The sequence below is a fragment of the Exophiala oligosperma genome (genome assembly GCF_000835515.1).
Source record: "Exophiala oligosperma strain CBS 72588 unplaced genomic scaffold supercont1.13, whole genome shotgun sequence".
Taxonomy (NCBI): Eukaryota; Fungi; Ascomycota; class Eurotiomycetes; order Chaetothyriales; family Herpotrichiellaceae; genus Exophiala; species Exophiala oligosperma.
The window spans coordinates 122,845-141,380 of record NW_015622830.1 but is presented as its reverse complement, the minus strand read 5'-3'; the positions used below and the strand labels follow the sequence as shown (position 1 = coordinate 141,380).

The following is an 18,536-nucleotide window of genomic DNA, read 5'->3' as shown; positions in this document are numbered from 1 at the left end:
GTTTGGCGCGACTGCGTTTATTGCCGCTTTTAACTCAGTTTCTGGTTGCAAGTTGCATTACAGCAATGACCTCTCCGAGAAGTCTACGAAGTACAACGTCCAGAAACTAAGCGTCCACATCTCAGGGGCGGTACTCACGATACAACGGACGGTCCAGTTGCTTCTACATTGAAGCATCAATGGATGACCAGTGTCCGGTACGCCTCGGTGCCAGTCGCCCAGACCTTCGGTCGAAGATTGCTCTCCACGACAACCTGTTTCGCTCTCAGACACTATCCTACTACCAATCTCGTACAAGGAGAGATAGTTCGTCGACATGGCATCTGCCATAGTCGAAATGCAGGCTTCCATCAATCCCTGACGTCCCAAAACCCGAGCAGAGGTGAACCTCTAAACGCATCTCCAAGAGTGTCAAAGCAGACTCCCGCTACACCCACTTCAACGATCAGTCTGTCGGACGAGTCTTTTCAAGCATGGCCGGAAATGCAGGAGATGAAGAACCAGCCCAATGCCGAAGACGACCTTCGAAGTGATGAAAGAGAGGCGTATACTGCTACAGAGGTGGATTTGGACACTGAGAATGGGGGACTGCACAAACAGAATTCCCTTCGAAAGCGGCTCGATAGTCTCATCTCGATCTTCATGCCCTCGCGCGCCCGACAAAAGATGGATCTTTCATACAGAAATCCGATTGAATGGGAACAGAACCTCAGCAAGCTCGAAACTCCGGCGACGCTGGAATTCAGGTCGTCGACTCCTCTTCGAAAATTGCTCCTCGAATATCTCCTCCACGTAGAGCCATGTCTCAGTGGTGATCTTTCTCAAATCTCATCCGATGACGACCGCCGTCTGACAGACGCTTTGGAAATCGTTTTCTCGGAGGAAAATATAGCGATACTGGACAAGATCGGTTATAGTGTGACCGACGTGGTGTCTTGGGCTTGGATCTTCACATCTGGCAGCGTAGAAGGTGCTGTTCAGAAGTATGTTGTGCTGACAGCGACACAACGCTCGGCCAATAGTGGACGGGTACCCAAATTCATCTTGTTGCAGATCCTACGCGCCCCACAAGTCAATGCATTCGCCCTCAAACGACTGATTGACAGCATTTTGGCTGAACTTCAACTCTGCAAAAAAGCAAGCCAATATCCTGGATGGGGTTGGACTACGAGAGTATGCCTCGTGGTTCGACTACTCAGGCACGCTCGCCAAGTTGCACCTGAGAGCTTCAAAGATGTTAGTACGATCATTGAACATCTTTTCTCGGATTTCTACAAAGCCGATGGCCGCTCGGTGGAAGCAGCAGAATTGAAACGCCTTTCCCATGTCTTCAACCGGTTTTTGACATTAGTATCTGTTCCAACTTCTAGAACATTCAATTCGTATCTCGTGAAACAAAATACGCAACTATCTCTTGTCCGGCTCATGGTTGGCTTCAAACCTCAGATACCTCTCACCAGAGAAGGCTACCGAGCACTCATTACAGTTCAACTACAACACCCAAAGACCGAACAAGAGCGGGCTTGGGCCGAAACCAAGTCGTTATCTTGGCCTCCGTGGCGACGGATCAACTCTGGTATTGAACAGGACCTCAGCTATCCAGGGAAGGAAAGCCGAGCCATGAAGTTGCTCAGACGGATGAATCAAGCAGGGTATACCCACGGTGCGTGGGAGAGGAGTGCTGCTATCCTCGCAGGATGGGACACGGACAAAAGCCCAACGATTCAGACTAGGGCAAATTTGAGACTGCCTCGCCAGGCCTGGAAGATAAAGAAGCAAACGGTCGACTTTCTCGACAGCTCATCTCATGAAGCCGCTGAAACTTGGGCAGCACGAATTCAAGCTACGAGAACTAAAAGAGAGGCTTGGGCATGCTTCCGTTCCTATGAGCGAAATACTGAGATGTCTAGAAGACGATACCAACCCTATTTCGCCATGTGTCACAAATTGCTGGCCTCAACTGCTACCCTTGATTCAGTACTTGGCTCGCGGCACATTGCAGGAGATCTAAAAGAGGTATTCGAAGAGCCTGTCAGCCCTCGGGAAATAACTTACGTGGACCGTGAAGTGCCTTCGCTGAGTGAATTTTACGATGATATGTTACGAGTCGGCATTGTTCCAGGAGGAAGACTACTCGGTGAATTGTTGGACTTGGCTCCCAGTATTGAAGCTGGATTTGCCTATATCCAGGATAGTCGATGGGACGAAGTGACCAAGGATGTTTTACGACATGCTGAGAATTATCCACCAACCATCATACGTGATACTCTTAGCCGGGTTCCGCATCTGTGCCTCGCAGCTTTTGTATATTTGCTGTCGAGACACGGATTTGAAAACGTGCCAGATTTCGCGGTCATGAGTGAAAAGCACGACAAACATACCGGCCAGTGGATGGAAGAAAAGAGATATGTCAAACCTCTGACCTATGCAATTGTGATGCTGCGGGTCGGAGAATGCAAAAATACTCTTGTCTGGAACGCATTTCTCAGAGGGACATGGGCATCTATTCGCAACATCAACGACAAGGTCCGGGAGGGGTCATTGACTCCCCTTGACAAGCGCCACATGAACCACCAGATTTGGGATCATCTACAGGAACAGTTCGAATCAGAACAGACAGAGCTTAACATACACCCTGACCTTGAAACCTTTCGTCTCATGGCGGGTATTCTGACATTTATGGTCAAGGAAGCAAATCATGGGCGACTGCGTATTCACAGCAGAGAACTTAGGTCGCTTGCAAAGGTGACATTCGTGCGGGCTGTCTATGGCCGAATCTTTCCAGATTTTCTACCCTCACGTTCAGTGTCAGTTTTGAGAATTCCAGACCCCAGCGATTTGCAGTTAATGGTCAGAATACTTGTTTCTGTTGGAGACGTCGAGGGTCTCGTCGCCATGGTGGAATGGATCAATTCCCATGGAGAGGACGATACTATCACGCGAGACAAATCAACGGTGTCTATTCGATCTGTTCTCTGTACAATACGGCTGTTCCTCGAAGGGAGCCCTACCCCTGCATATCTCGAGCAGCTTCATCATTTCGAATCTCCTCTGACTGTGCCTGCGGATATGATTGAGAGAGCCAAGGATGCATGCGGACCTCTAAAGTGGCCATCTGATGAAGAAATCGAGATATTTCTCTCACACGAATCTGAATGGATGAAGCGTGTTGCAAGGACTGTGAGAAGGCCAAGGAATGAACAATTCGTGAATGTCAATGTATCACACGAGTCTAACCGACAAGTGGAAGACCAGACTTGGGACGATGTACAGGAAGGAGATGTACGAGTTGAGGACGTCGAAAATAGCCCTGTCCCAATCCGAAAGCATCTATCTTAGTCTACAGAGTATAGAGTAATGACTATGGCAATATCCACAAATTTGTATAGAAGTATAATAGTATAAGGGTATAGCCATTATACTTTTGCAAAGATGACCCGCGATTCCCCTGTGTCGTGACCAGTTCGGGAGCGATTCATACAAATAGGAGTGAGTGGACAACCAATATTTCGGACCATTCAAATACCAACCAAGTGGTAACTATGATGATGATGAGATTTTTGAAAACGCAAGAAACAATACCCGAGGTGGTAGTTCCTTTGTGGCTTCCGTTCTGTCTGATCAATCATACGTCGGTCAAGTCGACGACGTGCTTTCTAAAGTCTCTTGCCTTGACCTCTTGGGCGAATAGAATGTCAATCTCCTCGTACGTGCGACCCTTGAGTTCCGGCAGACGGAAATAGGCCCAGACCATCCACAGGACGTTGATTCCGGCCCAGAAGAAGCCCACCTTGCCCTTCCAGTCGAGATTATGCGGGTTGATGAAATATGGGCTGGCGACCCCCACGACGATGCTGCTCGCGGCATTCACATTCTTGGCCAGGGCGATGGTTCTTCCGCGCAGTCGGGTCGAGGAGACCTCGCTGAAGATGGTGAATGCCAGGGTCCCGACGGAAAGGTTGTAGCACACGTTGAAAACCAGTGCGAGCGACCCCTGGGCCCAAGGGATCGCATGGTTCGTCGAAGTGGGACCGAGAGCCAGAAAGCCGATTGTCAAGAGCACGATCACCATGCCAGCCATACCACTGAGGAGCATTCTGCGTCTCCCGCTGAACCCGATGACGACCCAGGCCAAGATCGACGTGCAAAATGCGACGGCGGTGGCACCCAAACCCATCCCGAAAGATTCTCGCACCGACAATCCGATCTGTTCGAAGAAGTACGATCCCGGAATCTGTGCTCCCCCCGTCATGGGCTGCATGGCGTAAACGGCACAGGCGATTTCGGTTCGTCGAAGGTTCGACCCCTTGAAGCAGTCGAGTATCGACGTTCCGGACTCTTGCTCCTTTTCGAAATTGTCAGTGTGCAACATCATCGCCACCATCTGTTTTGTGTTGATTGCGGCCGAGTCTTGCGAGAGCCTCTGCAGGGAACGCTCGGCGTCTTCCAGACGACCTTTGCGGACATACCACCATGGAGATTCGGGAGCCAGGAAGATGAGACAGAACAGTGGAATCACCCACACCCATTGAATGGCAAAGGGAATCCGGTAAGACCATTGGCCCGGGTAATCTTGGAGGCCATACACGACCCCGGCATTGATGAGTTGCCCAATCACCCAGCACAGGTTGAGATACGCCGTCAAGTAACCGCGGAGGACGACGGGACAAACTTCGGAAGCGTAGGCCGGAGCAAGCACGGCAAAAGTGCCCCAGGGGATACCACACAGCAGCTCGCCGACCAGTAAAACAGGCAAACTCGGTGCGAAGAATGTGACAAATATTGCACCGGCCATGAGCACCAGAGCCGATAGCAACAATGGTCGGTAGCCGTATCGTTGCGACAGGGAGCCGGCGGCCTGTGCCGCGATGATGTTGGTGATCATTTGTAGGTAAGACAACATGTTCATCCACGGTGATGAGATCTGGTAAGACCCTTTCTGGAGGGAGCCGTATTTTTCCTTAAAGGCAGGGAGCGCATAGAAGTTGCCGAGGAGAGCCGTGTCGTATCCTTCCATGATGATGGTCATGGAAACGATGAACGACCAAAACGCGGCTTTGCGATACAGCTTAATTCCCTGCCAGAATGTCGTACTGTGTTCAGCGGCAGTAGCTTCCTTTGCATCTTGAGTGATGTCGCTCCAGTCTTGGGACATTTGATGTTTAGGGCTCCCGACAGTTGTTTCCTCCAGATGATAATCGGCAGGCTTGGTGTCCATTTTTTGTTCCTCTTTGCGCAAAGGGTGGTGTTGAGGACCCCCAATCGCTGTTTTCTCGAGATAGTCAGTAGTCTTGCTGTCCATTTGTTCCTTGATAGGTCGCTGGAATGAGGAATTCACCTCCTCCGCGATATCAATGCCATTAAATACCCCATGGGTGATGTAAACTCTAAAGCAGAGCAGGTAATGGTGTAGATGAGTCTCGTGTTGTAAAGAGCATTTTGACTGACTGCTTCGGTCCGACCACCCCCGTTGCTACTCGCCTACCCTCGCTTATCTGACCTTCTGCCGAGCTCCCCCGATCTTCATCAGCCAGTCCACACCCTGGGAGTGGATATGGCTGCCTTTTCGGGAATAAAGCGATCCGAAATCCAAGCGACCTCGTGGCTTCTTTGCTCGTAACTCATGTGATAGTGGACCAGCTGGAATCTCTCTCTCTCCCTCTCTCTGATATTGCCCGACAATTGTCCCCATGGGGTTTGGAAATTCTGGAAAACTACAACTTCCTACTACATGCCAGTCGGCAAGTCGGTCCGAACACCCCCGTTGCAGAAGAGAAAAAAGAGGGGTCAATAGTTGTGCAGAGACAAGTCGCGTGCTGCCAGTGGGCATTTCACCAATTACTGGCTGGTGAAAGAGAAGCTCATCGGAGCTCATGCGGGACATGGCAGCTCCCTACAACAAGAATCGGAGCAAAGTGGCTTGCTCAGTATGTCGAGCGAGAAAGACGAGATGCGATGGGGCCAAGCCCAAATGCTCTTTCTGTCTGGAAAACGGCTGTGTCTGCAAATACGAAACTCCTCCACAAGCTGGCGGTTCTAGTCGTACGGTGGAGACCAACATCGAGACCATTCTCACAAAGATTTCAGTCATTGAGAAATGCCTTAGTTTGTCGAGAGGGGCAGGGTCACAGTCGTCGCCGGCGTTGACTATTGGGTCACCCGACGAGACCTCGACACGTGAGAAAGAAGGCCATCGCTCAGGAAGAGGCTTTGCTTCTCTCACAATCAAAGATGATCAATTTGCGGCAATCATATTTCACACCGACATCAACTTGTCAAGACACGCTCGCTCTCTAGAGATACACCATGCCTTGGAGTATGAAAACAGCGGCAGGGGATCGGTGGCGATTTTTCGTCACAGCCCTCATGAGTTGGGACAATTGTTCTTCCGTCACACATACAATTGGTACCCGATCTTGAACAAGAGAGACATCTTTGAAAAACTCCCTCTAATACAAAATACCGTCTGTCCACCAAGTCCGGACTCCTTTTTACTGCTCATGGTGCTAGCGATCGGCAGTCTGAATGCGAATGATTCAATAGGGACATTCCAGGCTGAAGAGTTTCACGCGCAAGCCTTGTCGATGCTCGGATGTGTATTGGAAGAGGTCTCATTACGGTCGGTACAATGCGTCATCTTGCTCACTATATTCTACGGGCTCAAGTTCATGCCCATGAAGGCTCAAGAATACATTTCGATGGGATCCATCAAGATGCAAAACCTGATGGAGATACAACCGGTCAACAAGTCGGTGGATGATGCATCAGGGGACATCATTTACGATCTCGAAGAATACGAAACAAGAGCGTTTTGGGCTTTGTTCATCTTGGAAAGTGAATATGCCGGTACGCTACATTTTGCCAACACGGGGTTGTTTTCCTATGCGGGCAATATAAAATTCCCTTCCCTGAGAGAGGAGCCGTATCATTGGACACCAGGGTCTCCCGAATCATTAGATTCATCTGCCATTGATGAGCCAGACCCTCATTTCCTGGCGGAGATAGGGGTGAGAAAGATCATTGACAGGACATGTTACACGTTCAACAGCTACTCGGAGTCGTCCAATTCCACCACCATCACCACCACCAATAGGAGGACACCCTTTGCCGCCATTGTCGCCAAAGAATTGCAATCTCAGCTCGATGAGTGGTATCTCTGTTTGCCGGACTCCATCAAATTTGACAAGTCAACATGGTACAACAACAATACCAGACACAGCACTAGAGCACTCATCAGAGCACAATATTTTGCTACCGTAATACTAATGTATTGGCCATGCATGATGGAAATCATCATGACTGGAGGGGAGGAGTGCCAATCTCAGGAACATCGAGATGCATTCAAAACGTCCATCGACTCATACATCCAGCTGGTGCTGTGTGGAACAAGCGTCCGACTCTCAGAGTTGCCTACGGTGTGGCCCCATGCCGTGAGCATATTTGCCATGACGGCGACAATCATACGTATGACTCAGAGAACTTCACTTCGTTACGACAAACCCGACGAACTGGAATCTAGTATCCAGCGTTCTTTTGCTTTTCTCGAGGCAATGATTCACTGCAGTCCTAGTATCAGATACTTTACTGTCATCTTGCACGACTTGCAAAGCCAGTGACCGTCACTGTGGTGTTCTTCTGGTAGTACAGGATATATAGGAACAGGTACTCAAAACGAATGGACAATAAACATATCAACGTCATTTTGACAAGAGGCTACGCCTCCTGGACTTTTCATTGTGCTCTCTCTAGTTTCCCTCCCCTCGTTGCCAGCATCGCCCTGAATGTGACTACACCATCTTCGACGTACGGCTGTGCGGTGAACGACCGATCGAAATATTGACGATACGTCAGCGCGACCCGTCTATCGACAAATATCTCGAGCACATTGCCACGTAGATACAAGTCGAATCGAAGCTTCCCTCGGCGACGGCCGGTAACTCGATTCGTCACAAACGGTGTAGGTAGACGATCGTCCTCCTGTCCCCTTGCGGGACCGCCCAAGCTGATGACCCCGGTGCTCGCGTCGAAAAAGAGCAGCAAACCCTCTGTGAGACCCGCGTTCGCGTAGAGCGCCAGACCTACGCCACCAGCAAGCTCATGGAGGTCGGCTTCAACCGTGAGCCGGGTCAGGCTGGGCTGCAGAGGGCCACTCTCGATCTCGGCTACCGCAAAGGATCCAGGCGCGCTGGCTTTCCATTCTGCTGCTGCTGTCGTCGCGCCACCGGGGGATGATGCCTGATGCCGAATCAGTAGTTCCCGTCGGGACGTCAGTTGGGCGTCGACTTCGAGCGGCATCCGTACGCACAAACGGTCATCGTCACCGACGAAGATTTCGCGCGGCAGGCACATGTCCCCGCCCCACAGCCACTCGCCTCCCTCTGCGAAGCCACGCCGATCGTGGACCCAGCCGAAGGCAATACGGCGTCCCCGTGCATCCTCCAGGGACTTTGCGGCATACCAGTGGGCGCCGTCCAACGCCGGGTGTTTCGGGGTGCGCCATGGGCCGGACAGACTGTCCGCCTCGCGGTAGACGGTGGCGGCGTGCTCGGTGAAGCGGGAAAACACCAGGCGCCACTTGTCGCCCAGGCGAAACACCTCGGGGCATTCCATCGAGTACGTGATTCCTGGTGAGTAGAAAGGTTCTTGTACGGTGGTCCACGTCGTGAGATCATCGGAAGTGCTCAACGAGATCACACCTCTACGCCCGGGAGGTCCGTCGTTCGCACGAGAGGTGATCAGCATCCAGTATTGCTTGTGCTCTTCGTTCCAAAACACAAAGGGATCACGCCAGTCGCGTCGCTCGAACCATTCGGCCTGTGGGAGATGAATCGGATTCGAGGGGCTCTTCTTGAAGACAACACCGCCGTCCGTGCTGGTCGCGTGGCAGATTGTCTGCGGGACACTCGCCGTACGACGGCCACCGGTGTAAAAGACATGTAGCACGCCGTCGACGGCGACGATGGACCCCGTCCAAATCCCGTCGATATCGGGATCGTCACCTTCGCCGAGCGGCAGTGCAATCCCGAGATCCTGCCAGTCGACGAGGTTGTCGCTGACGACGTGCTTCCAAGGCGTGCGCCCGCGCTCAGGCTGATCGTACACATTTGCCGGCGATTCCAGATAGAAGAGATGGTACCTGCCCTCGTGGAAAAAGGGAATGGCATCTCCCTGCGGACCATTGAATTTTGGATCCCGCAAGCCCAGCGGGTTCATGGAAACCGCCAAGTCTGGCTTTGACATCGGAATATCTGGTTTTTTTCTTTCCTAATCGACAAGTCGTCGGTCAGAGTGAAAGTTCCTTCAACTTGAAGTTATGTGGTTGATAAATTCCGACTAAGGCTCTCCTCATATTTCATCCCCAGATTGACCGTTGAACGGTTTGTTACTACGGAGACATATAAGCCTTCAACTTGTCGCTGCCATGCTACCCGTTCTCGAAGCATCTAGACCTACGAGAAGTCAACAAGGTGTCCCGACGGCCCCCGATGCTAACCAGGTAAACTTTCTGGGGCTGAGAGTGGAAGTCTCGTGGTGCGTTGCCACCCCGGGTTGTTATCCACCCTTAGAATCTCCACAGATCCTTTGACCGATGACCCCCGAGCCGCTGATGCCCAACCGTTCAGTCAACTCGGGACAGAAGGTCCTCGTGAGCTGAGATAAGGAGGATGTTCCGAACATGATCCGAGGGGGACAATGCGGGGAGATATATGAATCTGCACTATGATAATATCATTCCTGCTCTTTTTTGGTTCCAGCTGAGACCCTCATACTTCGTCCCCCGCCAAAAGTCCAAGAGCAAACTGCTTCAATCGATATTTGTGCACCGGGAATATTCGTCACAGCTAGCGGGATATGATTGTCGCTGCTCACAAAAATGAGGAACAGCGGCCGGCTCTCCATTTTACGCCCAAGAGAGGGTTCATGAACGATCCCAATGGGCTGGTGTATAGCAAAGGAGTTTGGCATCTGTACTACCAACTGGACGACCGAAGTCTCGTGGCCGGCCGACCAGAATGGGGTCATGCTACCTCGACAGATCTATTGAATTGGAAGAGGCATGAGAAGGCCATAAAAGCGCCATCGGACAGTGAATCGATATATTCCGGCTGCTGTGTGGTTGATTACAACAACACGTCGGGTCAATTTGACGAGGAGTCAACCGACCCAGACGATCGGATTGTCGCCATATATACGCTCCACCACAACCTTCAAGGGGGGGAGCACCACCAAATGCAAAATGTCGCCTTTAGCTACGACGGAGGCTGTACATTCACTCAGTACAAGCACAACCCGGTACTCGACCTAGGCTGGTCAGATTTCCGTGACCCAAAGGTATTGTGGCATGCTCCGTCAAACCAGTGGGTCATGGTTGTCGCAAAGTGTCATCAATTCAGGCTCGGTTTCTACGGCAGCCCGGATCTTGTCCGTTGGCATCATCTGTCCGACTTTGAAGGCTCCGGTGTCCGAGGGTACCAGTATGAGATGCCCGACTTGGTGCAGGTCCCATTTGACGACGACCGCACCCGAAAGAAATGGGTGCTTTTCTTGAGTATTGGCCCCGGTGGTGCCCCCTTGGGCGGAGGAAGTTTTACTCAATACTTCTTGGGTGATTTCGATGGCACCACCTTTGTCAGTGATGACAATTACCTGCGGACGGCAGATTGGGGCAAAGATTGGTACGCTGCACAGACTTGGTTCGTTCATGATTCTCCCCACGACGGCGGCGAGGGCGAGGACGAGGACGAGGATGAGGTATGTGGTATCGGATGGGCGAGCAACTGGCAATACTGCAACCGCGTCCCCGCCCAGCGACATCGATCTGCCATGTCACTTCCTCGCAAGTTTACCGTCCGCGAGGTCCCGTTGAACCCAACCACAAAGTCCTTGTCACTCATATCGAGGCCTGTCGACCTTGATGGCGTTAGATTGCCTCGCATCAGCAGTCACAGCGACAACAACACCAACACCAACGGGATGGTTGATTATACCAACGGTTCGGCAAACACAAACCCCAAAGTCAACCACATAAGCATGAAGGAGGAAGAGGAAGAGGTTATCATATACAAGAGACACATGAACGCCCAATCCGGTTCGTTCGAGTTCAAACTCAAGATCAATTTGAGGACTCGTCCTCCTGCAAGGGTGTCTGTGGACATTTCAAACCCCAGCGGTCACTCGGTCCGTCTCCACTTTGTGTTTGAAAATCAGGAAGGGATGTTCATCTCCATGGATCGGGGTAGGATCCGAACTGGCTCTTCCTGGGACCATCCTCTGTTTGACGACAAGGTCTCCATGTGGGTTCCAAACACCCAGGGCAGCGACTACGACGTCCACGTCGTGATAGATGCCTACGTGTGCGAACTGTTCGCCCTGGACGGCGCTTATGCATTCACCAACACTTTCTTCCTCGAGGACGGCGTCGCGTCGACTTTGACGGTGTCACGAGACAAAACCTCTGCCGATGTCACGGCAGAAGTTTTGGACGTCTACGAACTCTGTCCGCTCAAGGCGTCAACGGCAGAGTGAGACGCAACTTTTGGCCACGATCTCAGACCATCAAAGATCTGATCTTAGATAGAAACAGCAAATCAATGGATTAGAGAATATATTTCTTTTAGATCACGACTTTTTCTCTTCATCAAGTATCATACTTCTATATCATCTGAAGTGACCCAACGAGACATACCTCAGATAACCCCGATATTCATTACATTGTTTGTCCCATGTCATTACCTATATAATAACTCTAGGAAAGTTCGCCCCCAATTCCCTTCTCATATCGACTGACTACCTCTTTTCTTGCACCCGAGAAAACACAACCAAAGCTTGGCTTTCTGTCTCTCTCTCTCTCTTCCTTTCCGCTGACTTCCCCATCCATGCCTCAAGGGTGGCGTTCCGCTCAAAAGAGGCTAATTGTGATATGTAGCCAGCGTCCACTACTGGACGGCAAACTTACTCCTCGCCCTCAATCCCGCACCGAAATACCATAGGGCCCAAATTCCCACCACACCACCGCCGAGCAAGCCTCCCAACACACTAATGCCGCGGCCTATACCCAGGTTGGCGTACAGTGGGTGTGCAAAGATGATGGCTCCGGCAGCTAGCATGGACCGACACAGGTCGTTGGCAGCGAACAGACTGGCAGCGTACTGAGGGTAGGTCAAGGGGAGGTACATGAATATACATTGGAACCTTTTGAGTGGTAGCGTCAGTAAAATTACAGTAGAATGAGGAACAGAAAATCAAAACGTACAATATAAATGCACCAACGGCATAAAGCGTGATACCAATCACGCTCACGATCCAATGTATGTGCGGCTCCGACGTCCACCCGAACCAGAACAGACCGGCGGGCATGAGTGTGACGGCGAACAAGGCCGGGACCAATCTGTGTTCCTGCGCTCGGAGGCCGTTCTTCTTGATGTCAGGCTCGAGGTAAAAGTAGACGTAGGAGACGTAGATGATGATTCCGATGATACATCCAACCACGATATTGGTGAAGACGATTCCCAATTCGCCAATGTTGAACCCGTAGATGCCGATGTAGACAAAGGGGAAAGCTTCGAAGAAGGAATAATAGATTCCTACAGTGAAACCCATATTAGCGGAGAGAACGTGGGATGGGAATGACCAAAAACCATACCATAAATCAGACTGGTATAAACATTCGTAAACAACACAGCTGGATCTTTGAGGCAAATCTCGATGGGTTTCCAAAGCTGGTTGATGGCGAGTTCGTTGAAACTGATGTTTCCCTGATCGATCTCACCCTGGGACTTGAGGTTCGGGTTGCCCGTGAGTTTGCGAAGGCGTTGAGCGCGACGCAGCAAAATGTTCGAAGCCGACGTCTCGGGCATGGACGCGAACATGAGGATGAAGATGGGAGCCGCGCACCACAGGACCTCCCAGAGTGCCCAGCGCCACGACTCGGCGACGACGGAGAACCCGGACAACAAGGGACCTGTAGCCGGAGCACTGAACGCCGCGGCGACCCATGCGGTGAGTGCGTATGGGAGTTTGAGGAGGCCATACTGTGTGAACAGCAAATGTTAGTTACCCACACGTAACAAAATGAGAGTCACCAAATAGGATAGCAAGAGGGCCGGGAAAGGAAGGGGAAAGGGACTCGGTAGTCGGTACGCAGATCACATACCATATCACCCATCGTTGCACCTCCTGTAGCCAAACAAGGACTTCCCATGAAGCCTGTCAAGAATCGTAGAACCAAAAGTGTGGCGTAACTATTGGCCAGAGCCGTGGGGACACAGAGTATCACAAACAACCCGAAACTGATGATGTAGGGAATATTTCTACCGATGATGGGTAGTTCGGAGAGAGGAGAGAAGAGCTGTGAACGAGTAGACCGTCAGCAATAGTCGCGTAAACACAAAAAGAGTGGGAGGAAGGCAAAAGGAACTCACCATAGGCCCTATCCCATACCCAAGCACATACATACTCAGACCCAGGGATGCTTTGCTCTGGCCGACACCAAATTTCTCCATGACCATGCCTTCCGCAGACGTGTAGATGGCGCTCGCCATGTACACGTCAAAAGTGTACATGAAAATGATCAAACCGGCCCATGCCTTTTTCCAGCTGTTCCAATTTTGTGGGTTCTACCAAGACAACAATGTATGAGTAAATGAACGCGATCCGGCAACATGGGGACATCAGACTTACCGCCGGATCATCTGTAGTGTACCAATCGACCAGGATCACTCCGTCCGACGTTCTCTGGGGCACGATGATGCTGCTCTGGCGCCTCTCGATGGCCTCTTGCTCCTCGACCTCGAACCGTTCGCGGGAATACGGGATCGTCCTCTCCCGCGTCAGGGTGCGCGTGGTGACGGGACCGATGGCACTGCGCGCCGCGGACGAATGCGAGGTCGGAATCGTGGTGAGACCGGGAACGCGAGCTTCGATGTCGTCGTCGTTCTCCTTCTTGTCAACGTTGGAAGCGTGACGGGAAACGGATGTGCTAGTTTGATGGCTGGCCACCCTGCTGCTAGCGAGCGCGGTCTCAGCTGCTTCAATTTCCTGCTCTTTCTCACTGACGGAGGCCTCCTCCCACGGAATCTTGAAGTTGGGATCATCTTCTGGAAAAGCGAAGAGTTTGCCTTTGGTGAGAAAGCGTAAGGCTTGTCCCAAAGGCGAATCCTGTATAAAGTCGGTGACTGAGGTGCTGCTCATGCTGGACGCGGAGTCCGATCTTCTGACTATTAGTATCAGGCTGAAAGAAGAATGAACACAAATCTAGTCTTGTGAAATAGGCAGAGCAAATGGACAGAGGGAGTCAATGGTTTTTATTAGTATCGCAGAACCCTAGACCTTCGACCACCACAACCAACAAATCTGCAAGTTTGTAGTAATTGATCAGCTCAGCACATGCTATAACCACGCTATTGCATAAGAAACCAAGATGCCCAGCAATCGAAGAGCAGCGAAAGGCTGACAAGTCATTAGAGCGGCGCGAACGGACTGAAGTTGATCCTTGGCCATCCATGAACCCCTACATGCAAGGGAGCGAATAAGTGTTAGGAGGTTCTTCAGTATCCCAAAACAATCTGGAATACTAAAACCCTTCGTCAAATGGTTGGCTGTAATTCATCCTGAACAACTACTATATTGGGAATGATCACGTGAAAACGCCATATGCAGGTCCGGCCTGCTGACAAAACGTCTAAGCTTGTTGATTAGCTTGATTTGGCCAACCCATTTTTAATGATCAGTAAACTTACCGGAATGGCCTGTACTCGTACATGTAAAGCCGCTTAGGTACGTGGTGGATTTGTGTGGAAGATGGGAAATGATTCGCTCTTTAACTGGCAGCTCCCCGAACCGAGTCCCTTCAAGACTCCCGGAAATGTGGAATTGATGATCTTTGTAAGATGACTCAGTATTGACTTCGCACCGATTAATAACATTGCAGAAGACCCTGCGTCATCAATGTAAGCAAGGCTGCGGCTTTCTGGTGCGATACGATGCGCGGGAAAGAACGTGGTGTACCTGTGAACTAGGCTCTTATCTCTGGCCGTAGTAATCATGCCGATTTTGCATCAAGCACGAAGATCACCGTCGCCATCCCGGACGAAATTGGTCTCCGTGTTAGCGAGAGCATCATTTAAATATCACTCTGGTGCCGATTCCCACAATTTGAAATATTTCGGCTTGTCTTCTGGAAAGAGGTACGGTGGAATGAAACCATTAGGCAATGCCACCATTTCAATTTCCAGCCTGATATTTGCCTTCCTGTATTGCGGCAGAACTTCATTGCACTTTTCGATCATGTTTCGATGTGCTAGGGATACCTGGTTGATTTCGTCAACGCTTTCGGTGTCGGATATGCTCGATCTTGGGATCTCATCATCTTCGCGGTAGTATTCATATGAATAGATGAGATTCTTCAAGGATTTGAGACCATGTCTGGCCTTGTCAGCGGCTAGACAGCTGTCAAAGGGAAACCAAACACGTCGTCTCGCCTGGAAAGGAGGTCGTTCCCCCAAAGGGATTCCGAATATCTTCAGGGTCTCGAGGTTGGGAGGGAACCTCCGCCAGGTAGCGTGATCGCATGGCACTCTGACCCTAACCAGATTTACCGTTCGAACGTCCAAATCAAGTTGTTTGAGTGCATGGAATGCAGTGAGATCCAGGTGGTGACCGGAATGATTGATGTTTTGAAATGCCTGCCGGAGGTGACCCAAGCTCAATGATAGGTACTCGAGTGAGTCCGTACAATGTTCAGCGATAGCGTCAACTAGGTATCCAGGATGAACATTTCCATGCATCCGACTGCTTCTAGCATTGAAGATGCCGTCATACCGGATTCCCTCGCTGATCTTCAGAGACTTCAAAGCCTTGGGAAAGCTTAGTAGAATTGCGAGGGAAGGTTCAAATATATCGCATTCTTCCAGATGTAGATGCTCGAGATTCGTGGACTTCATTAGCGTCTCGTCGCGCTGGAACGGCGTGAGCAATCGGTCAGTGAAATCAGTGCTGGCGCAAGACATGGTCAGAGAGCGGAGATTCGGGTGCAAGAACAACATGGCATATTTGGTCATAGAATATATCTCTTTTTGACCATCCACGAAGTGCAGCGTACCTGTGGGATAAGGTGATTAGAATCATAGTGGTGCTGTTAAGAATTGTGCAAAGGGCTTACAGTTTCTCAGACTGGGGAGTACCCGGTGACCCCCCGGGACCACAGCCGAGGCACTTTCGAAGATCCGCTCATATCGATCCTGGAGATTGACCCAAGCGACTCTCTCCTCGGGGAACTTGGCATTGCAGTCCGGGGTCTCCAATCTTAGGTCTTGGAGGTGACGCATGCGACCAATATGTGGTGGCAGAGTGCTCAAGCCCTCATCCTCTCCAAATTTAGTGGATATTAGAAGGGATCGGACCCAGGTAGCACGATGCGGGTTGGCACCCAGACTGGCGGAGAAGGCAGCAGCCTGCTCACCACTGAGGATGTTGACATTGCGGTACAACAGTGGTTCGGCCAAGTCGACAAAAAGCTTGCAGACCAGGGAAGCGTTGCGAAGGGTGTCGAAATCAAGAAAGTCGAAAATGTTAATGAGCACTTCATCAGGGAGATAGAGGAGGAGAAGCGGAGTTGGCATGAAGGCGATCATGATGACGGCGGAGGCGGGAGGGAGGGAGGTCCCTGAGGAATCGCGGGACTTGACGATGAAACGACCGAAAGGAGATTATCTCAACATTGCCGAAGCCAGTCGGAAGATTGAGTTTATGTATTGATCCAAAGATAGTGTATTGAACGATGGAGTTGTTAAGAAATTTTTCGACGACTGTGAATGTGAGGGTGATGAAGGTCTACAAGAGGCAGCGGTGACAGTCGATGTCATAGCTGAATGATAAAGGACAAATATGGTTAGACTGTAAGATCACGGGCACTAGCTTACGGCATTAGTTGACTTGGTGAGCCACTAAGGAGAATCAACACGTGCCATGCCCTTTTTCATACCCAAGGCGATGTTGGGAAGCATATGGAGGCATGAAGGTGTCTGATGTATGGTCGGTATCTTTTACAGGTGCTTAGAAATAGATACAGACACTCATAACCTTAAGATTCAAGATCTCATCATTGTTGGCACTTTTTTCAACCATTTGCTTGGGTCAAAGTTCTGGATCTCGAGCTTTTTTGGCTCGCACAAGCAGAAGCCATTTGTATCTATTCTCCATTTCCATCTCCATTGTGGCATTTCCATGGCCAGTGATAACCTCGATCACCTTTTCGGGTGAGCCCCGCGAGAAGCACAGCCCTAACATGGTCAATTTCATCCATCTCATCAAACAGCGGAATGATGGTGATCATGAGGAATCGTATGATCATCAGACCTCATCAACCTCGTTCCATACCTTGACCGAGTCTGCATATTCCGCTCATTGTCGAAATACGGAAGCTCACATGCATTTTGCGCCGTACGCCTATCCCCATCCTTCTTGTGCCTGAACGGTATATCATGCCGGAGCTTCGTAACCTCTTCTAAAGACTCTTCCAAACATGTCCACTCCGACTCTTTCACCCTTGATCTCACTCTTGGCCTCGTTCTCGGCGTTGGCTGGTATTTCCACCTGCTGGCCGCTGACCCTCCACCCACAGGCTGTCTGGGCAAATTTCACCAACGCTTCTCCACGAAGATTCAGCCAGCTGCTCAATACGCTCAAGTCAATCTGTCGGAACGTCTTTCCAACTTCACCCGCAATCCGTATCCTGACAAGGTCTTCAAAGCCAGCTACATCTGCATATAAGTCTGCGTACAAGTCGTCCGATTCTAGCGTTGACCAGAATGCGTCATACTGTGCAGATTCGAGTAACGTGTTGAGTTTTGTGAGTTTTTGTATTGACTCGGTAAAGTCGGTGGTCGGGATAGATGTGTTTCCTGGTTGATATGGTATGGTCGAGGGTGGGAGGAGGGCGAGGCAAAGGGAGAAAGCGGGCGAAGGAAAGACGGTCAATGCCTTGACGAGGATGTTGGTGACGGTTTCAGGGTGCAGAAGTTGAGGATTGAATTGGTACCTGGTTTGAATGGTCAGTGACTTCTTCCAATTCAGACTACAACCGACACAATCATGTATCTTTGGAGGCTTCAGATAGAGCTAATAATTCAAATCTCCATAATTCCCGGAGGACAAGTCAGGTAATAGGAAACGTGGTAGAAAAAAATCTCATCATCCCAGAGCCAGAATAACGTATGCACGTCCAGGGCAGATCTTACAGTTTCAAGAGCGCCAGCGACGCATACGAGTCGAAAAACTTCTCCTCGCATTGTTGGGCAATATATTCTTGGAAAGTGGTGGTTGTTTCGGGGTTGTATCGATCCAGGCCATTGAGGATGTTATCGATGTTCTCTGGCCGTTCTTTGCATTTATCGAGACCCTGCGGCATCTTGAAGGACTGCGACGATGATCTGGGGTTGCGGATCAGGAAAAGGTTGGTTGCTGTTCAACTTTCTTGAAGGAATTTCGCAGCCGAGTGCGCTCTCCCCTACATGCGGCAGGTTGTGGCGGGTTTTGCC

General features: G+C 50.7%; 8 protein-coding genes across 9 annotated transcripts; 3 read left to right on the top strand and 5 right to left on the bottom strand.

Annotated features, from left to right (window-relative positions):
* Window positions 1–99: 99 nt before the first annotated feature.
* Window positions 100–3,377, top strand: PV06_10410 (uncharacterized protein). The gene has a single exon (XM_016411962.1). The coding sequence runs from the start codon at window positions 184–186 to the stop codon at window positions 3,337–3,339; it is 3,156 nt and encodes a 1,051-aa protein (XP_016257582.1). The 5' UTR covers window positions 100–183; the 3' UTR covers window positions 3,340–3,377.
* Window positions 3,378–3,431: 54 nt separating this feature from the next.
* On the bottom strand, window positions 3,432–5,392 carry PV06_10409 (uncharacterized protein). The gene has a single exon (XM_016411961.1). The coding sequence runs from the start codon at window positions 5,300–5,302 to the stop codon at window positions 3,626–3,628; it is 1,677 nt and encodes a 558-aa protein (XP_016257581.1). The 5' UTR covers window positions 5,303–5,392; the 3' UTR covers window positions 3,432–3,625.
* A 481-nt stretch (window positions 5,393–5,873) lies between these two features.
* PV06_10408 (uncharacterized protein) lies at window positions 5,874–7,616 on the top strand (the record flags this gene model as incomplete). Its single annotated transcript, XM_016411960.1, has 1 exon — window positions 5,874–7,616. One exon carries the CDS (start codon window positions 5,874–5,876, stop codon window positions 7,614–7,616), a length of 1,743 nt encoding a protein of 580 aa, XP_016257580.1.
* An 81-nt stretch (window positions 7,617–7,697) lies between these two features.
* On the bottom strand, window positions 7,698–9,366 carry PV06_10407 (uncharacterized protein). The gene has a single exon (XM_016411959.1). It carries the CDS (start codon window positions 9,238–9,240, stop codon window positions 7,732–7,734), a length of 1,509 nt encoding a protein of 502 aa, XP_016257579.1. The 5' UTR covers window positions 9,241–9,366; the 3' UTR covers window positions 7,698–7,731.
* A 486-nt stretch (window positions 9,367–9,852) lies between these two features.
* PV06_10406 (uncharacterized protein) lies at window positions 9,853–11,526 on the top strand (the record flags this gene model as incomplete). The annotated part of the gene is made up of 1 exon (XM_016411958.1): window positions 9,853–11,526. The coding sequence occupies one exon, from the start codon at window positions 9,853–9,855 to the stop codon at window positions 11,524–11,526; it is 1,674 nt and encodes a 557-aa protein (XP_016257578.1).
* A 410-nt stretch (window positions 11,527–11,936) lies between these two features.
* PV06_10405 (uncharacterized protein) lies at window positions 11,937–14,190 on the bottom strand (the record flags this gene model as incomplete). Its single annotated transcript, XM_016411957.1, has 6 exons — window positions 11,937–12,192; window positions 12,254–12,584; window positions 12,644–13,031; window positions 13,154–13,348; window positions 13,422–13,616; window positions 13,681–14,190. The coding sequence occupies 6 exons, from the start codon at window positions 14,188–14,190 to the stop codon at window positions 11,937–11,939; spliced, it is 1,875 nt and encodes a 624-aa protein (XP_016257577.1).
* Window positions 14,191–14,269: 79 nt separating this feature from the next.
* On the bottom strand, window positions 14,270–16,813 carry PV06_10404. 2 transcript variants are annotated; one of them, XM_016411956.1, is made up of 4 exons: window positions 16,160–16,813; window positions 15,007–16,099; window positions 14,739–14,935; window positions 14,270–14,680 (listed from the first exon to the last, which is right to left on the bottom strand). In XM_016411956.1, the coding sequence occupies exons 1-2, from the start codon at window positions 16,629–16,631 to the stop codon at window positions 15,129–15,131; spliced, it is 1,443 nt and encodes a 480-aa protein (XP_016257576.1). In that variant the 5' UTR covers window positions 16,632–16,813; the 3' UTR covers window positions 14,270–14,680; window positions 14,739–14,935; window positions 15,007–15,128. The 2 variants fall into 2 exon arrangements, with proteins under 2 accessions (XP_016257576.1, XP_016257575.1); XM_016411955.1 differs by having other exon boundaries at window positions 14,739–16,099.
* Window positions 16,814–17,005: 192 nt separating this feature from the next.
* On the bottom strand, window positions 17,006–18,462 carry PV06_10403 (eukaryotic translation initiation factor 3 subunit K). The gene is made up of 2 exons (XM_016411954.1): window positions 18,237–18,462; window positions 17,006–18,037 (listed from the first exon to the last, which is right to left on the bottom strand). Exons 1-2 carry the CDS (start codon window positions 18,404–18,406, stop codon window positions 17,479–17,481), a joined length of 729 nt encoding a protein of 242 aa, XP_016257574.1. The 5' UTR covers window positions 18,407–18,462; the 3' UTR covers window positions 17,006–17,478.
* Window positions 18,463–18,536: the final 74 nt, after the last annotated feature.